At 42.5% G+C, this 17,781-nt stretch overlaps 1 protein-coding gene across 1 annotated transcript in view; it reads right to left on the bottom strand.

The window, feature by feature from the left end:
- The window catches only part of AGBL1 (AGBL carboxypeptidase 1), a 356,032-nt gene that overhangs the window by 85,321 nt on the left and 252,930 nt on the right, over positions 1-17,781 (bottom strand). Inside the window, exon 23 of the mRNA XM_067305788.1 lies at positions 5,937-6,100. Within this exon, the coding sequence (XP_067161889.1) occupies positions 5,937-6,100 (164 nt within the window). The remainder of the gene's footprint in view (positions 1-5,936; positions 6,101-17,781) is intronic.

Here is a 17,781-nt window from a genome sequence, read left to right as displayed (position 1 = left end):
TCAGAGGACTCCCCAGAGTCCAATTGTCTAGTCTGTTCAAGGGGACCTGACGCCACAGCTGCTGGAACACCAAACAGCGAGGTGACAGGGCACTCTGCAGGGGGATGGATTACCTTGCATTCAAACCCTTCAGCTGAAGTGCGCTCCGGTTTCTATAATCAAAATGAATACTTACCACAGCAATGGATGGAACCTCTATTTCCCTGTAACTACAGGAAGAGCCAAACCACCAGGCTAGGGAGGCATTTACCATCAAGGTGCAGAAGCACAATGCTGCATTTCTGCTATTCAAAGACAGTTTAAAGATGTCCCAGACGACATGAACAAGTTTTGTTCCATCTACGAATTTTTTTTGTTGTTTGAACTTTTCTCCTCCTTATCCGCTTCATTTCCCCAAATTCACTTAAGTTTGATCTGAAACACACTTTAGCCACATGATTTAAATGACAAGTGGAACTGCTTGCACAACCATAATCAGGGAAGGGTGCATTATAGTGAAAAGATGGGAAATCCAACAGCTCAATACCATCCAGCATCACAGTGGTGCATCAATGCAGTATAGAACAAGAGGAAGCATAGTTCCTACCGACCTGCAAATCCTTCCTGTCAATTCTTGGATTTCCCATCCATACACTGACCAATCTGACTGTGCTCAGCACAATGAAGATGAAAAGATTACATCTGGACAAAGGACCAGAGTAGCAATTAAGCGTTCTGCTTTTGATTAATAGCAGAGCTAGGCATATTTACCATCTGAGGTGGGAAGAAATGTGCCTCTGCTGAAGAAAGATATGATTATGATGGAGAAACACAGGAGATAAATAGTATCTGAGTCAACAGAAAATGTTTAATGACTTCGCAAAGGCCTGTCTCAACATGTAAGATGTGTCTCATGAACAAATGGCTACAACTGCTGCAGCATACGCAAAACACTTTCAAGCACAACCTGAAGGGCAGAGGAGAACATGCCATCAGTTCAAACCACAAGGAAGGCAGGGGAGGATACCTGTGATGCAGGGCGTTGCTCTTGCTTTCTCTCTCTCCAACCTGCTTCAAGTGAGCAGTCACTTCTCATCCTCTTTGTGGTCATGACAAATGTGAAGTTACCTGGACAGTGTTGACTAAAACCTAATCGCTTTTACAGCAAATGAGGCATGAAACTTATAATCAAAAAACAGGATGTCTGAAGTACATGCTGGCATTTCACTTTCCCAGCATAGAACTCCTGAATGCCCAAGTTGACTGCAAGGCACTGCGGGGAGGCTGGAAATGCAAAATTAGTGATTCTTCCTGGGGCATGGCAACAGTATGCTTGTGAGGCCAACTTATGCCTTGGGGAGAGGGCAGAATAAAATGCCTGTGTATCTGATTCACTGCTTTGTTTTTGGAAGGAGAAGGCTATAAAGCACAGCAAACTGTCCACAGATCTTGCCTTTAACCTTGGCAGAGTGGTCCATAACAAAGACCCTATTGCATGCTGGTGGAAAAATGGCTATCAATGCAGAAAAACACCTAAATAGTGTTTGTGAAAAGAAAGCCACAAACAACTTAAGTTCCTAAGTAGGTCTTGTGGTAGCTTTGTGGGGAGAAAGAAAGTATGAATAAGGGACTTGGAATTTACTGCAGAAGGTTCACAGAGTAAATACTTTAGACATAACATAGACAACCATTTGCAGGTGATCCAGAAATCATGCAATGTCGCTTCAGTACCAAAGAGAATAATCTCAGGAGCTGACTGTTGTTCTTTAAGGCAGCCTCAAGAAGGGTGTATGTTCACCTTGGTAATTAGGTGGAACTTGATGTACCTACCCCCTGAACATGCATAGTTTGTATCCAGCACAACAGAGAAGAGAGCTGGTTGACACACCTGGAGAAAGTGGCACTTCCCTGTCCCTCTTCCTGGGGCAATTACACACTATAGCTCTACAGCGTGCTGTTATCTTACACCTTCCCCAGATTTTGGCATGTTCCTGAAACACCTGTCATACAGGCATGTTGAGGACCAGTGGCACAGAGCTGTTAGGCAAACTTCCTGCTGTCCAAGGATTTCTGGGTTTTAGGGGAAATACTTCACTGTCCTACCAGCTGCCTAGCCATGCTGATGGAAGTTCTGAGTCCAGCCCCTTATTTATTTATTCTCAGATGCAGGTACTTTGTTACTCTGCCACTGCTGGAAACTTATTCCACGTTCACGCTTGTAAATTACTCTGATTCTTGTTCATGCTTTAAGGGAAAGAAACTGTAGACTGAGGTCAGGAAGACACTTGTGCCTGTGTATCAAACTGTAGTTAGGTCCACTAAAGGTTTCTTCCACCTTTCTGTGGCTCAGTGGAGACAGGACACTGACCACAACAGACCAGTGGTCTGATCTGGTGCAAGAAATCCTCCATTCACATAGGATGCCCCCATTAGACCAGTCACATCCCTGACAGCTATTGCCTTGATCCAATTTACTGACCACTGATTCTGACAGAACTATATGCAGTGCACAGCAAACAGCTTAGGCCAGGGAAGCAGACAGGATCCAGCCTGTTCTTCCATCCCCTTCAGAGCAGCAGGGAAAGAATAAGGCTGCAAAACAACCAGCGACAATCTGAACAAGGGGAAAATTAAAAGACACGTACAGATATAAGCCTTGACAGGTGGAAACATTTGCTGTCGGTGGGAGATACTGAGGTGCCAAGTTAGTGCCACGCACACCAGACACCAGGGCAAAGGGAGACAAATGCAGGAGACAAGAGATTTCACAACAGAGGAGACCTCTGACTCTGCACATTGTGATCAATATGACTTTACATTGAGGCATTTTATCTGGGAGTCAAGTATATCCAGCGCTGGATTAACTTCTTGTTCCACAGCTTGACCTTGTCACCTAGAGTGCTAGAGACAGGCACTTCAGAAATGCACATGTAGGAGACATTAGACAGACAGACATATTTAACATAAGCACTGTGCAATGCATCACACTGCTCACTGTATAATTTCAGCTTGTTTTCAGCAAAACAGAACCCTACCAACTAAATAAAAATTGTATTTTCATCAAGGTTGGACAGTACCAATTATTTTCTGTTGTCATTGGTGAATATTGCTCCAATAAGAGTCACCTATATGCATTGCCTTCTCTTGCTAGACATGTCAGCGGGAGAGACTTTGGCACACAGTTTTCTTTGGTAGAAAGCATTAGCTATACTCAAACCCATGGCTTTCTACTTAAATATCTATCACCTGTATCATTTCCTGGGAACAGGACAGTGCAGATTTCTGGAAGAGGGATTGCCTGTGAGTTGTTTAAAACCACCTCTGTTCAAGATGTAGAGAGTATAAGAAAAAGACAACATAAAGAATCCACCTAAACTTCACCTGCTTGATTTCTCCTGTGTTGCATCTGCAGGATCCCCAAGTCTGACTCTGTTTTAGCACAGGTAAAAGTAATTTCAGGATTTCCATACATATCTACTCACACTCTCAGAAGTAGAAAGTATATAAAACATTTAATGATACTATGAGTTTTTGTGGTAATCACAGAAGACAACAGAATTAGTTTTAAACTACCAACACTCCATTCTTCTTAAACCGATAAAGATGGCTTTAGTCCGGGAAGCAACAGAGAATAATTTCCACTGGTGTAATGATATACCACCAGTAAGCTGCAAGCTAAAGAAGGTTTCAGTAACCCCCTTGTGCTACCTAACAGAGAAAGATTAGACTTAATCTTTATAGAGTAAGATTAACTAAATGGTAAACACATGTACCCTTCAGCTTCTTGCAGAGACCTGTTCTGATGAAGAATCATTTTTTTACCTCAAAGTTTGTGAACGGAAAAGGAGACCTAGAAAGAGCTGTCCTCCTGCTCATAAGTGTGCCCTCTGTACTCTGCGTTCATCCACTGGTTCCTGTAGGGCTCCTATTCCCACTGAAAACAAATTATGCAATTCTCTTGACTAGACCGAAACTCAGAACACAATATTAATTTGCTGAACCAGATTCAACATACTACACAATCATTTCCAATGAATTATTACTAAAAGACAGAATTTGTTTATTCTTGTTCCCTGTGCTTCTCTTCCCCCCACTTCCTGCAGCAAGCTCCTGCAATAGTGTATCTGCAGGTGGGATTAAACAATTTAATGGCAAATGGCAACAAGCTGCACCTAAGCTATCCATAAACCTGCAATTCCACCCAGTGGTGTGAAAATGAACAAGTAACTGCCACACTGCCTTTCATCAGTAATATTACATTTCTGGATGATATGGAATTACTAATGTTGGAAAAACTTAAAGTGATAAGGAGGCTTTGCTTTTATCCGTAATGGACATGTACAGAAAAATCTGGGAGTTTTACCATGTAAGGTGTTTTTTTTTTTTTTAATTTTCTTTACAAATATTTGTGATTAGAGAGCTTCTTACTATTATTCTGGTACAGTTCTAATACCACACAACACTGACAAAAAGGGAATGAATGCCCACTAATACAAAAGCAACCAAAGAAAATAGTAACAGAAAGCTACAAAGATCATGGGAAGTGCTTGCTGAGCCAGTGTGACCAGGTGGCTTTTTTTCAGCATCTGAGATGAGTCAGAGTTAAATGTTTTCCTTCCCATAAGAGATGTTATTTTCAAGGCTCTTCTAGCTCTAGTTCCAAAGAGAGAGTGTTGATTTATATCTCAAAACCATCCACCTGGCCAGGCTTCAGTGGCTATCTCTAATGACACACCAATGACTTGTCAGACAGCTATCCACAGCATAGCTGTTGTTTAGGAGACACATTAATTGCTTCATTTATACATTCGCATGTACAACTTAGCACAGCTAACTCAAAGGAATGTCTCTATTTTTCAGTCCTCTTTTTTCATTTTTCATTAAAAACTATGAACAAGCTTGTAAAAATGGCTTCTGGCATGAGGAACAGGTGGTGGTAATGACTTAAGTATTCCTGAAGGGAGATGACTGGAAGCCCACTGTAAATTATTGGGGCATTTCTGCAACCAAAAAACTTGCATTTTCATTAATGAAGCTGAGGGAGCCCTTTAATGACAGACCTATTGGAGAGCATCAAATCATATCCTATCACTAAGTTTGTTTGTCCATTGGTCTCTGAAGAGCATCACTTTAATGATTGCACATAGCACTAGCAGGTAAGGATGACATAGGAAAAGCGTGTCTGCTTCATCACACATCCAAGCTGAAGAGTCCCACACTGTGACATTTATCCTGACCGAATTCCCCACATATTCCCACTGGGGCAATCTCACTTACATACATCCCATTAAAAGAATCAAGCTAAGAAAAGAATTTTGAAGTTTGTAAAAGCACCTCCTAAACAAGCAGTAGTATCTAGACTTCTTCCTATGTACGAAAAAGCCACAAACCTATGCTCCAAACATCTGCAGGACTCAAAACAGTAAGACACAAGCAACATCTAGGAGAATCTTCGCATAATCAGGTTTACAGTTTCTGAATCTTGTTGACAAACTCCTTTATGAATCTGCAATATTTGTTCCCTACTCTGCAACTCTTAAAGGACATCTTCCTTGTAAGAGGTCCCCGCCATGGAAGATCTGAGATGGACAGAACACCACCTGACACCCCATTAAGCAGAAGAATGTCCCCTGCTGGCAAATCTTTTCAGGGCAGTACTATCCCAATGCTCTAGTGATCAGTTTTGGAAGAAGAATTGAAATTGGTAGAAAAATATAAACTAGGTTCCTTTCTTTCATCTGTTCTACCACATGAATGGCTGCAGGGCAGGGAGCCACTGCTTTAGAAGTTTCTTCGGGATTCAGTTGTCTCTGCACTTCCAGTAACTCTGAACACACTCCAGTTCCCATCATGCAGATCTCAGCCACGAGGAGAGTCATTTCTGTGAATCTAAACCCAAAATGCATCCCCACCAACTTGACCTACAGGAGAACCCTCTGAATACTCCTATCACTGACCTGTGTGCCCGGAGGTCTGTTATCTCCTCCTCCAGATCCAGCAGGAGTGCTGCCTGCGCCATCACTTTCTTGCTGCACGGCAAGGATTTGAGATGCAGGATGAGCAGACCAAGGCAAAACTTGCTTCCCATCTCCTCCAGCTCCTGAGTTCCCAGCTGCAGACCCTGACAGAGAAAGGCAGGAAGTTGCAATGCTGAGTTTGAAATTCACAGGTGCATGGAGAGAGACAAGTTAGTTTTGCAGAAGACAGACAACTCTTATTAATGTTCTTATTAATGTTCTTCTATTCTAAGGGGTCCACACTTGCTACATATGGCAATTTCCCCTTACAGTCATTCATAAATTAACTGACAGGTCTTTGTCTACAGAAGCAATTCTAAAAGAGAGCTATTCTATTTTAAAAATAGGGAAATAGAGGCAAACAGTTAAAGTGCCTTGACTACATTTGCAGAAGTCATTGTAAGAATTAGGATCAGACCCTAGCAGGATCTGACTGTAAATCCAGCTTTACAAATCATTAGGACTCATTTCTTCTTTCTCTCTGTTTAGAAGAGTCATCTCCCTAAGCAATGGGAAACAAAATAGGCTCTACGATTGTAAACACTGGGCAGTGGCAGAGATGAAAAGGGAAAAGAGGAGAAAGATCTTTAACAAGTTATGAATTGTTTTTTAAGAAAATCAATAGCAAAGTAATTGCAAAATAAAAAACACCTCCGAGGAATTTCACAGTCTATTAAAAGCTTGTGACTCTCTAGCAGAGACAGAGATGCACAAACAGAATTTGGATTTTCAGCATCATCTTTCAAGGGACTTCTCCAAACTGTGGATCCTCATTGGAGGAGCCTCAATTACAAATCTTCTGTATTTGCTTCTTCACAGATTAAAAAAAATAAAATAAAGATCTAGCAAAGAAGGAACAACACCAAGGGCCTGCATAGAATAAGTCAGTGAAAGCACTGGCAGTTTCACACAAGCAGTGAGGTGGCCAGAGACTGACAAAGCTTAGATAGATGGGGAAAAAAAAGGAAAAAAAAAACCCTAAGAAACTGCAAAATCCCTCATCTCTGGCATTTAGCGACCACATCACGTGTACTCTTTAAATGCTATCTCATCAGCAGTAGAATCAATTGGTGAACAGTTGCTGCCTCTTCCAATACCAACCCAATGCACTTTGTCAGCACAAAACCCTGCAGCCAACCTTCTGACAAGAGCTCCCAACTCCAATTCCAAGATTATTTCCTTAGTAACTGTCAGAAGTCCACACTCACTATCCTAGGAATAGCCATATGCAAGGTGTGTGCTCCATGCCAGTGTGGCCTGTACTTCTGTGCTCAAACCTTTACTAGGGTCTCTTGAGAACTGACTTCTGCTCTCTGGACAGTCTCTTAAAACATTATTTTTATCAAAATACATAAATCTCTGACACCGTTTCTTCTCCCATCCCATTCACCTTCACTGCAAGCTTTGCCAGGTAAGATCCAGGTACAGTGAAGCACAGCAATAATTAATAGTTTTAATAAAACAGAGGGAAAAATTTATGGGAACCAAGGGTCATAAATGCAAAAAAAAAAAGAGAGTGCTTAACAGTTCTGCATAGATTCCTAAATGTTTTGTTATTAAAACAATTAATTAAATGTAATTATATGTAATTAAAATACTTAAGGTTTTTAGTGTGGCAGAGTTACAATGGGCAGGCAGAAGTGGTGACATTTCTGAGCAAAAATACATCATTTCTACAGCAAGAGAGTTATCTTCTTAGGGGCAAAAAATTACAGAGAACATACTGAGGCTTTCCCTGGAGTGCATCTCAGGGCCCTGCTTCCAAGATCAAGGCAATGCACTAAATGCCTATCAATCTGGGAGAAGCTGGGTAGTGACTGCACTAAAACTCAGCCTGTGGCTTTATGATTCCCTGGGGCTTTATTCAGGATATGAAGAGGCCTCAAAAAACTATGAGTAGAGAAATAATAATAATAAAGCTATAATATACCTGAGAAGCCTCAGACAGTAATTGCTCATGCACTGAAGTTAGCTGCTGTATGATGGACCCATATTGCTTTGATACCAGACAGTTCAGCAGCAACAGCTGGAAACCTCAGCTACAGGATTACTTGTTAACGCACTTTATTCACTTGAAACACTGACAGACTTTTATTTTTTAAACTCTGCTAACTCAGATAATTTTCTTCCTCTCCTTCCTCCTTCCACTGCTTTCAGGGTGGAGCTGAAGGTGTGTAGTTTGATTCTCATTAGATTTGAGGCTGTTGACAGAGCAGACGGATCAAACTAATGTTATTGATAGCATTTGCCTGTAATGAAAGGAGCTGATGCAGTGGCTGGCACCCAGCCCCACTTGCATCACTAAAACGCAAGCCTGGTGTCTGCGCATTTCTCTTGTAGCTGTGCAACACAAACACACATAGAAGAATAGTGTGTGGGAGAGGCAAGACAAAAGAAAAGAGCCATCAGTAGAGGTGGTGCACCTTTGGTTTGGTTAACAAGCTGGTAGGAAACACGCTTCTGTGGCAGTGAAGCTGTGCTGCTTCTACACACAGTGACAGTAGAGGGTCTGGTTGCCACAGCCTTACAGGAAGGAGTAAGCTGCTCTGCCCTACCTCATCTTCCCTGCAGTGCCCTGCCTGTCTGGATTCTCCACAACCCCATCTTTCTCTTCAGCCCAATGCTTTTCAGCTCTGTCTTCCTTTGGACACATCTCCCCTGAGTAGTGGTGCGAAGACTTCCAAGCTACCAGTAACTGAGCAAATTCTAACACAGGAAACAGTATCTCTGCACCAGAATGCTGCAGACAAGCTGATCAGCCCTAATTAGCTCAGGCTCAGAGACATGCTAACAAAGCTATCCAACTTTGAGGATCAGCTCCTATCTCCACACAGTTATGCTCTGTTACAGGAAAATGCCAGTTTGGATCAGCATCAGCTTGATGCATCATGCTCCACTGTGCAATACGAATATGTCCATTGGTCCCACGGGCCCTCCCAGGCAGCCTTCTGTGGTATCTTGATGTGAGATAACAGATTAACTGTGTCCTGGCTATCACAGGGAAAACTTCGCAACAACTTTTGCTAATCCCTTTTCATGTTTTCAACCAGAGCAGATAGCATGGGAGGAGCTGATACCTAATCCACTCCAGATTTTGGATACTTATACTAAGAAACTAATTCTAGAGGCAGGTAATAGATGAATGAACCAAACAGTCTATTAACTCTTGGTCTAGTTCGACCAGTACATTTCTTGCTTTTTCTGCCAGAACTGTTGCTGAGGTAGCACCTGGGGCAGCAGGATGCTCCCCTGGATCTCCTAATTGACACACTGTCACAGTAACAGGAAACTGAGGAGCAGAAAAAAAAAAAATTCTTGACATATTATTTGGCCAGGACATCAGCCATACAAATATTACACCACAGAGATATTGTTGAACAAGGTGGAAGGACTTCAGAAGTTAAATTAGGAATTTAACTAGGTAACTAGTTAAACTAGATCCACAACTTAAGAGTTGAAAGATATTAATAAACACAAGTAGACAAAAGATTATAGAGACAGCAATTGTTTCCTGGATTCAGAGAAAAGGGATCCCTGGCACACAGCAAGGCTACCGCAACATTTTCTCACACTTGCTCACTTGTTCAACCTTGGGGCAACAGCTTTTCCCTGCAAACTCACTTCAAGGCAGTACATATCCATACACACATACAGAGTATTCTCTCTGCATCTCAATAGCTTTACACATGCACAATGGTTATGCACCAAGGCTGGGTATAAATAAATTGACAGTCTGGTTTCCCACTAACTCCATCAGCAAGGTCTCAGTCAGAATACTAATAGAAACCATTTGGAGGCTGTAGAAGATAAACCAGGGAGCTGAACAAAATATTTGGCGCCTGGTGTCTGCAGCCTTAAGTTTAGCTTGGACCAGACCTGAAAGATACTGTCCTTTCATCCCCTTTGAATGAAAATGTGCAGGCACACACTGGGAAACTGGCTGTTTAGACAGCTAGGATAGTAGAGAACAAGCCAGGTTTTCTCATGGCCCAGAGCTCCCTAAGCAGCAGGTACGGCATGCAAAAGAGATTGAGCAGAAGGGATGGGTATTTGGGCCAAAGAATTTCAAGAGGATTAAGTGAGCAGAAAAGGCAGAGGATGCTAGAAAAAAATAGGCTAGCAAGAATTTCTAGACAGAAAGATGAGAGGGGCTGGAGTTAGAGACAGAAGATAAAAGGACGGGAGAGATAAAAGGATGAGAAAGAGGGTGGGGTTACTGAGGTCAACAGATGTTGGTGTAGAGGAATGAAAACAAGAGGAAAGTTAACAGAATCCTCTACATCCTTCTCACCCTCACAGAGGTGCGCCTCACTCCAAAAGTCTGTCCTCATTACATCTGGTACTTTGGCCACACAGCAAGGAAACAAGGCCCAATTTGCCTTGAATTCTCTGGCAAAACTTTTGCTGAACTTAGCTAGTGTTTTGCCTGAGCTGGGGCTGAGCAAACATCTTGGGTACAGAAACAAAGAGACAATTTTTTTTTTTTTAATCTTTTAAACGGACTCTTTACCTGGTTAAAGATATGGACATCATAAGCCGGGTTGTTCAGAGGATGGAGTGAATGGGAAGAGCAAATACTCCTTCACCCTCCCCTCCCCACCATCTACTGGACAGAGACCCAAAATGTCTGCTCATAGGAGAACTAGGGATTCAGCAGAGAGAGAAACTTGTGTCCAAATTTTCCAGGCCAAACAATTATTTGTATTAATTTTTCCAGGCCTACCATGGGGGAGAGAGGGTCACTTCACCCTTCTTTCCCCTGCGCTGATTTGCTATTTGTTTGGTGTTTCCATCTCCATACTTTTCCCTTTCCCTCCCCACAGTATTTTCACAGCTGTCTCCCTGTCCCTTCCCAACTTCTCCTCTGCTCCCTCCTCAGTATCCTTTTCCCTTCCCTTAAAATCTTCACCCATGCACCACTCCATCCTCAACATACTGAACGCTCATAGTACATTGGAAGAGGCAAACTGACAATAGCAGCGTTGAATTTGACAACCTCAGCTGACCACCTACTTGGCTTGACCACCTTACCCCAAACCCTGCCATCTTATGTTTCATGTCAATAAGCTGCAAACTATCCTGGGATATGGATGCTGGGACTAACTCTCCACCGCCCCAAAGACTGCACGCTCATGCAGAGCAGTACCAGTTAGCTACTTCCACACCCACTGGATGCTGCTTTATACCTTTTCTGCAATGGGGCAGGTGAGTGATAGTGATGCAGGGTGCCAGAGAGCCCAGCTTTGTCAGACTGCTTCTTGAGTATGACTGTGACAGACTGTGTCTTATGTGGGGCATAATCATGAAGAGTGGCTAACTCAGGAGTCAAAAGACAGAAAAAAAGAGAAAGGAAGTTTTCCCCTGGACATACACAAACCTTAGAGGTGGGAAGACACTATTCCTTCCAGAGGTCTTGCTTTCCAACAGAGTAGTACGTTGGTTTTCTGTCCCATTCATTACCATGTGACATGCTAGGAAGCTATTTTTAGGCTTTGGATGGACCTGGGCTAGCATTAACAGATTACCCCTCTCTGCAGACACTGACCAGTCTTTCACTCCTTCCCACAGTGTCTTTTCAAACGTAACCAAACAGACTGAGTGAATGATATGCCAGGCCAGAACTGCGCACTTTGGAGGAGTCTGCACCGTTTCATACTGACTGGGTCAGGAGTTTATTAAGTTCCGATCCAAGTACTGCAGGCAGTTCTAGGGAGGAGAAGTTTGCCTGCACAGTCCAAACCAAACGGTTACCTGTATGCTGCTTATGCATGAGTCTCGCGTTACTGACTGCCAGTTATTGCACGCGGAGGGAGCAGGGGAAGATGAGCGCTTTTGGAAGCAACAGTCCAGAGGGCAAGTCTTTGGTAAGAGAGACAACAAAAGCAATGGGCATTACCAGCGTTTTTCTAAAAGGAAAGTACATGCTAATTCCTAAAGGAAAACAAACGCTGCTCCAGGATACTTACGCCTCCTATTTTGCAGGCAGGAAGCTGAACTAGGCTCACACAGGGATTCTGGGGCAGTGTGATGAAACAAAGGTACCCTACAGAAATGACAATCAGGTGCTTTATCCAAGAACGCACGTTCTCCACCGGGCTCCCGGTATTTGCTTTAGGTTAACTGCTATTACCCCATCAGACTATGCCTTGAAAATTCATCAGTAGCATATCCATGACTTTCTCCCATATACAGACTTTCTTCTGCTATCTGAAAACCGTGCACCCTTGAACAAGCCACAGACAGGTTATAGCCTGAGGTATCTAAAGATTAAATGCAAGGTGGAGCTTTAAGCATGTCTGAGAACCTGTCAAGTGAATTTGCTCTAAAAGGCAGTCCGAGAAAGCAAGATGCTGAATTTTTGCAAATCCTAATTTGGCAGCCTAATCCCTGGATTACTTTGCCTCCTTCTCTACTTCCACTTAGAAGTTTGCCTGTGTAAATAACTTCAGTGTACAGAAAGATAACATGACTCTTGGCCCACCCAAGCCTGATTTTCAGCTATAAATTTATCCAGTTTGGCCATATCTCACCATGGGAATAAAATAATTTCCCCATCCTTGCTGGTGATCACTACATGTCTTGAAACAAAAGGATTTATGATGCTTATAATTTTATTCTGGTTTATACAAATGTAGATGCTATTCGTATTCATGAAGTGTCTAACCTTTTTTAAAAAAATTCTTAATAAGGTATTTGTCTTCATAATGCTATCCACTGTGTGGTTCCACAGGTTAATTATGCGCTACATAAAGAAGTAGTTGTTGCATCTTAATTTCATGAAATGCCCTCATCTCATTGTATTATATTACACAACACCTGGATATGTTTCTGTGTGGCTTTCACTGTTTAAAGTAATAAAACTGGAAGCTTCCACAGTACCTTCTATCATAAAAACTCACAGTGTTTTATAAACAGCAATGGAGGAACCTTAGATCCTTTCCCTCTCACCCCCATGAAATACATGCTGCTCTTCCCACCTCAGAGGTGATGAAAATGCAGATTGACCAAAATGATACAGCAAACCTAGTGTACTTGCCTTCTGGTCCCCCACCCAAAAGGGGGCCTGGAAATCATGGTACCTCTCACCGTTGCACCAACACAGGGACTGAGGCCCCTGGGCTGGAGCAGCTTTAGTGAAAAGCCAACCCAGCATGACCCAGCCATCACCCCACTCCGACATCCTTCTGGCTGCTCCGGCCCAGCCACGCTCTCCAGCTCATGTTACTGCCAGAGCTCTGCCTCCACGCCAGAGCACCGCAGAGGTGAGGAGAGCAGGCAGAGCTTCATCTCAGCCTAGCAGCAACCTTACATGGAGGGAGAATCCAGAGGGGCAGCAAGCCTGCTTCCTGCTATGCTGCCACCAAATATCCACATCACTGTGAAGCTTCTCCCCGACACAGTGCTCAGTGTTACATCTGCACACTGCTGAGCTCTGTACACTGTAACTCTTTATTCCTTCCCTTTCTAACTCAATAGCTCTAGTATCCCTAATTCTTTCCCATATTGAAGCTGCCTTCCAGGCCACTAAACACTTTCATGTACTCTTCCTCACCCCCCTTTATCACTGCTTTGTCTCTTCCAGAGGAAATGACCCATAACAAACACAACACTCCACAGGAGGTACTACCATTCATGTCTGTAGGGATATTATAACATCTCCCAAGTCTACCTCTTTCTTTACACATGCTGGCATCTTATTCGCTTTTTTCTTTAGTGCTGCTGCTGCACATGGAGCAGACATCTTCATCAAGCTGTCTTTATAATAGCTACTTATTTTTCCTGGATGGTTACAACTAATTCAGGGCCCAGCCATGTGTCTGAATGCTTTAAACTATTTCTTCAAACATGCTTTACCCTGCCATTGTCTATGTTTCATCTCACATTCTAGTACCCACGATCTTTCAGTCCTCTTGCTACAGTATAATTTGCATCAGCTGCAAATGGTGCATCTCATTACTTTACTGTTCTCTTTGCCTTCCAGTATTTTAAAAATACAAATATCAACCAATTCACAGACTGATAACCGGAGTCATCTCACTATCAACTTCTTTCCATTCCAGGGACAGCGCAACCGGAGCCATCTCACTATCAACTTCTTTCTATCCCAAGGACAGTGCATGTATCCCGCCTATTGTTCCAGCCTTTTAACTAAGTTTTGACTATACAACTAGTTCTTTTATGTCTCACTCCATGACTCTCATATTTTCTTGATATCTTTTCTTTTGCAAGAGGCTCTCTTATCACCTCTGACTCGTTTGGGGTGTCCAGCAATCCAATCTGCATGAAACTGAGTCTTGGTTTACCCATGGAAACCATGGGTGAAATTTTACCATTTCACCATATTATCAAGGTTCAATTAACCCTTCACAGTCACTGTGGTTCCTTGTCCCTATGTTACTCCAGTGCCTGTGGCTCTGTTATTAGTGGTTCTCTCAGCCTCTGGAATAAGTCTTTAAACATAAGGAATCACAATTAGCACCTTGTTAAACATGGTTTAGACAGTCTGCTATCTAGCCTGCTGGACACTTTTTTTTCCCTACTATTTCAAATCGTTTGTTCCTTAGTTCCTTTACAACTCCTACAGGAACAAAACCTGGGTTTGACCTGATTCTGTGATTTATAGCACTGGCAGAGTATAAAATAACACCAGCAGAAAACATGCAACCATTGTCCTCTTGTATAAATGAGGCAGCGTGGTCCCACAGCATTCTGCTCTGTCCCCCTCCTGGCTGCCTACCGGCTCTGCCAGTGTACCTGTTTTCTAGTCTGTTGCTCCAGGGCAGCACAAATAGCTCTGGAATGCCTCCAAACCTTGGCCTATGCAATTTTTATTATTCTAGCCCCAAGTGCCCCGTATTTTCTTCCAGAGCCTTTTGATCGTCACTTGAAGCACACTTTTCTACCAGTTCTAAGCCCACTCTCAGCAAAATCACCTATTTCCTCCAAAACCTTCTGCCAGTGGCCCTAGAGCAGAGCTTTGTGTGCTGGTGGCTCCCCTGCCCAGACTCCAGCAGATGCCAGCCTCCCAGGAGAATCATTCTGTGCCCATGTTCAGATGAGATTTCCCTGAGATCCTCTGGGTGCTGCTCCCCTTAAAACTAACACCAAATAGGGTCTTCATACAGTGATCCACAGGTGAGAGAGAAGGGTGCAGAGCCATCTGCAGCTCCATTACAACTCTTTACTCTAACCTTTTATGTACCATGAATCCATTCCCTTACGCTGGTACAACCCAAGAGCTACATGAAATTTTTTTCCTCAATTATAAATGATTCCTCAGGCTAATTTTTTTTTTCCATATCACAAATTCTCTTTGGTCATCTTCAGCAAAGACCATCAAAGCTGGGCTCCCCACCTATTGCTCCCTACAACCTCAGGATCAGTGACAGGAAGCCACTATGATTCTACAATTTATTGCATTGGCACTTCTGAAACAATAAAGGAGCCATTGATTTTCCAAGCCACAGGCACATGGGAAAGCACAAAAAGCATCTATACCCAGCTCAGATCAGAAAGGAAAGCGAGACAGCATAAGAGAGGGCTTCCCCCATCTTTGTAACTGGTCCCTTTGAAACTGAAGGATGGCAGTACAAGCAAGGAGCTTGCTGGCTGTTTTCTTACAGGTGTCAGAACAATTATTTCAACACAGGACCTTTCTTGCTGCTTGTCACATTCTGTAGAAAAAATGGGCAATAACAGTGAAAATCCATCCATTCCTTTTTTTTGAATACTCTGTACTTGCCACCTTCAGAATAGCTGATAACACTGAGGGTAATTCAGGCAAAGATATTGCAGAGCCCTCTTTCACCTCTGCTTTGATTTAATATAGATTCACATAACACGTGTACTACAGTAATGCTATATAAAGAGGCCACAATGTTAAAGAATACGTGAGAAAGTTGGCTCAATTTTAACAGAAGGCCCAAGGGGCAAGACACTGATCATTTCACTGGGAGGCTGCATGAGGAGGGACATCCTGAAATGAGTCCTAGAGCTATGAAACAGAATATCGAGAAAGTTTTGAGGTGAGGCAGGAACCTAAAGGCCCATTTCATTGCCAGCCCACTTGTCCAGTGGTACAGTCAACTGACAGTCATTAAGATTGTGGATTGGTATTTTTACTTTCCTTTTGGCTGGAAAAATGATTATTAAAAGGAAGAAGAAACAATGGAAATCAAAACCAAAGGAGTTGGACCTGCAGCGCTTGCTCACAAGGAACTGACCAGCAGTATGCATGTGACCTTAGACATTTGGACTTATTTCCCAAAGAGAAGTATCTATTAGACCTGGCAGCTGGACCCAGACTTTTGCAAACCACTACAAGCCTTTTCTCTATAATCTCACCAGCACAGGCTCAGTTTAATGTCTTCACTTACTGTGCTTTTGGAGAGAAAAAGACAAAAAAAAAAAAAAAAAAAAACAGGTCTTTGAAGACTCTAAGGAACAGACTGAAGAAATGGAGACAAAATCAGAGACACAGACCTAGGGCGAGGCGGAGGAAGCTATCTCCAGCAAGTAGGATAACTGATGCGACTCAGACAAAAGCAGCTTACATTTCCCCACGTTCTACACTGGATATCTCTACTTTGGCTTTTTTGGAGACCAACAGGAAGCAAATGCACTGTAGCTAATCAATGCTTCACTTTCTAGAGCCTCAGGTGAGAAGCATACACGCCTTGCAAGAATAAACTACAAGTCTCCGAGTCTTTAAAAATCTACTGACCATTCACAGCAAAGTATGCAAACCTTGTTCAGCAGAGATGTTGCTGACTCCAGATTATGAGCTTTCAGGATTTCACATCTTGTAGCTGTACTACCTAAGAAAATCTGCATAAGAACAAGCTGTATTTTCCTTAGGAGTCCTTTTCAATCTGCTTTTATGATTTCCACTGAAAATGATAATCCTCTGTTTGTGTCATTGCAATCATTTCTACTCCAATCAAGTGTTCTGTCAAAAAAGAAGGATTACTGTTTCAGTTTGGGGAAGTGTACAGACTTTAAGAGGAACAAAGTAGCCAGCCTCCAAGCAGATGACCTTGGCAATAGAGAACAAGAGAGAAGAAAAATATAAAAACAACACACAGAGAGATCTGCCACTTCCAAAAGGTATTTGATGATCTTTAAGTTCATAAAAACTGATGTTTCCTGAAGAGGTTTGTATAATGGAGTCAGAAAAATCAGCAACAGACATTTCTTCTCACTACGCCACCCCAACATGCACTCAGATTTTTCCTTTGAAAAAACTAGCAGTGTTTTAAAACTAAACATCAGAGACACATATAGAAAATCCACTGCAGTGCACGACTCCATCCTTTTAGCACTGTGTCCTGGGAGGAGGAGCATCACTGCACATGGTTCTGAATGTCAAACAAAATTTAAACCCTTGCCTCTGGCAGCTGCTCTGAAACCCGAAGAACAAACAGTTATAAAGAAACCTTTTGTTTTGCCTTTTTTTTTTTTTGGGGGGGGGGGGGAGAACATAATTTAGCATGACTTTCCACAGAACAATTTGCAAGGGATTACCCACAATGCACCGCATTATGGTAATATGCTTCAACCTGATGCATATTAAACTGACAGTGTTAAAAATCTGTCAAAGGAAAAATAAATGATACAGGAAAATGATGATGTAAGACAGGACGATAAACATTCTGCACTTATGTAATCTGCCAAAATTCACTCTGAAATTGGCCTGGGAAAGAGAATGAGAGTACTGTGCACTGAAAACAGCTTTAGGGAATGTTCCCAACTCAAGCAGAAAACAATACCTGACTGATACACGGAT

The sequence above is a fragment of the Apteryx mantelli genome, chromosome 15 (assembly GCF_036417845.1).
Source record: "Apteryx mantelli isolate bAptMan1 chromosome 15, bAptMan1.hap1, whole genome shotgun sequence".
Taxonomy (NCBI): Eukaryota; Metazoa; Chordata; class Aves; order Apterygiformes; family Apterygidae; genus Apteryx; species Apteryx mantelli.
This window is presented reverse-complemented; position numbering and strand designations above follow the sequence as displayed.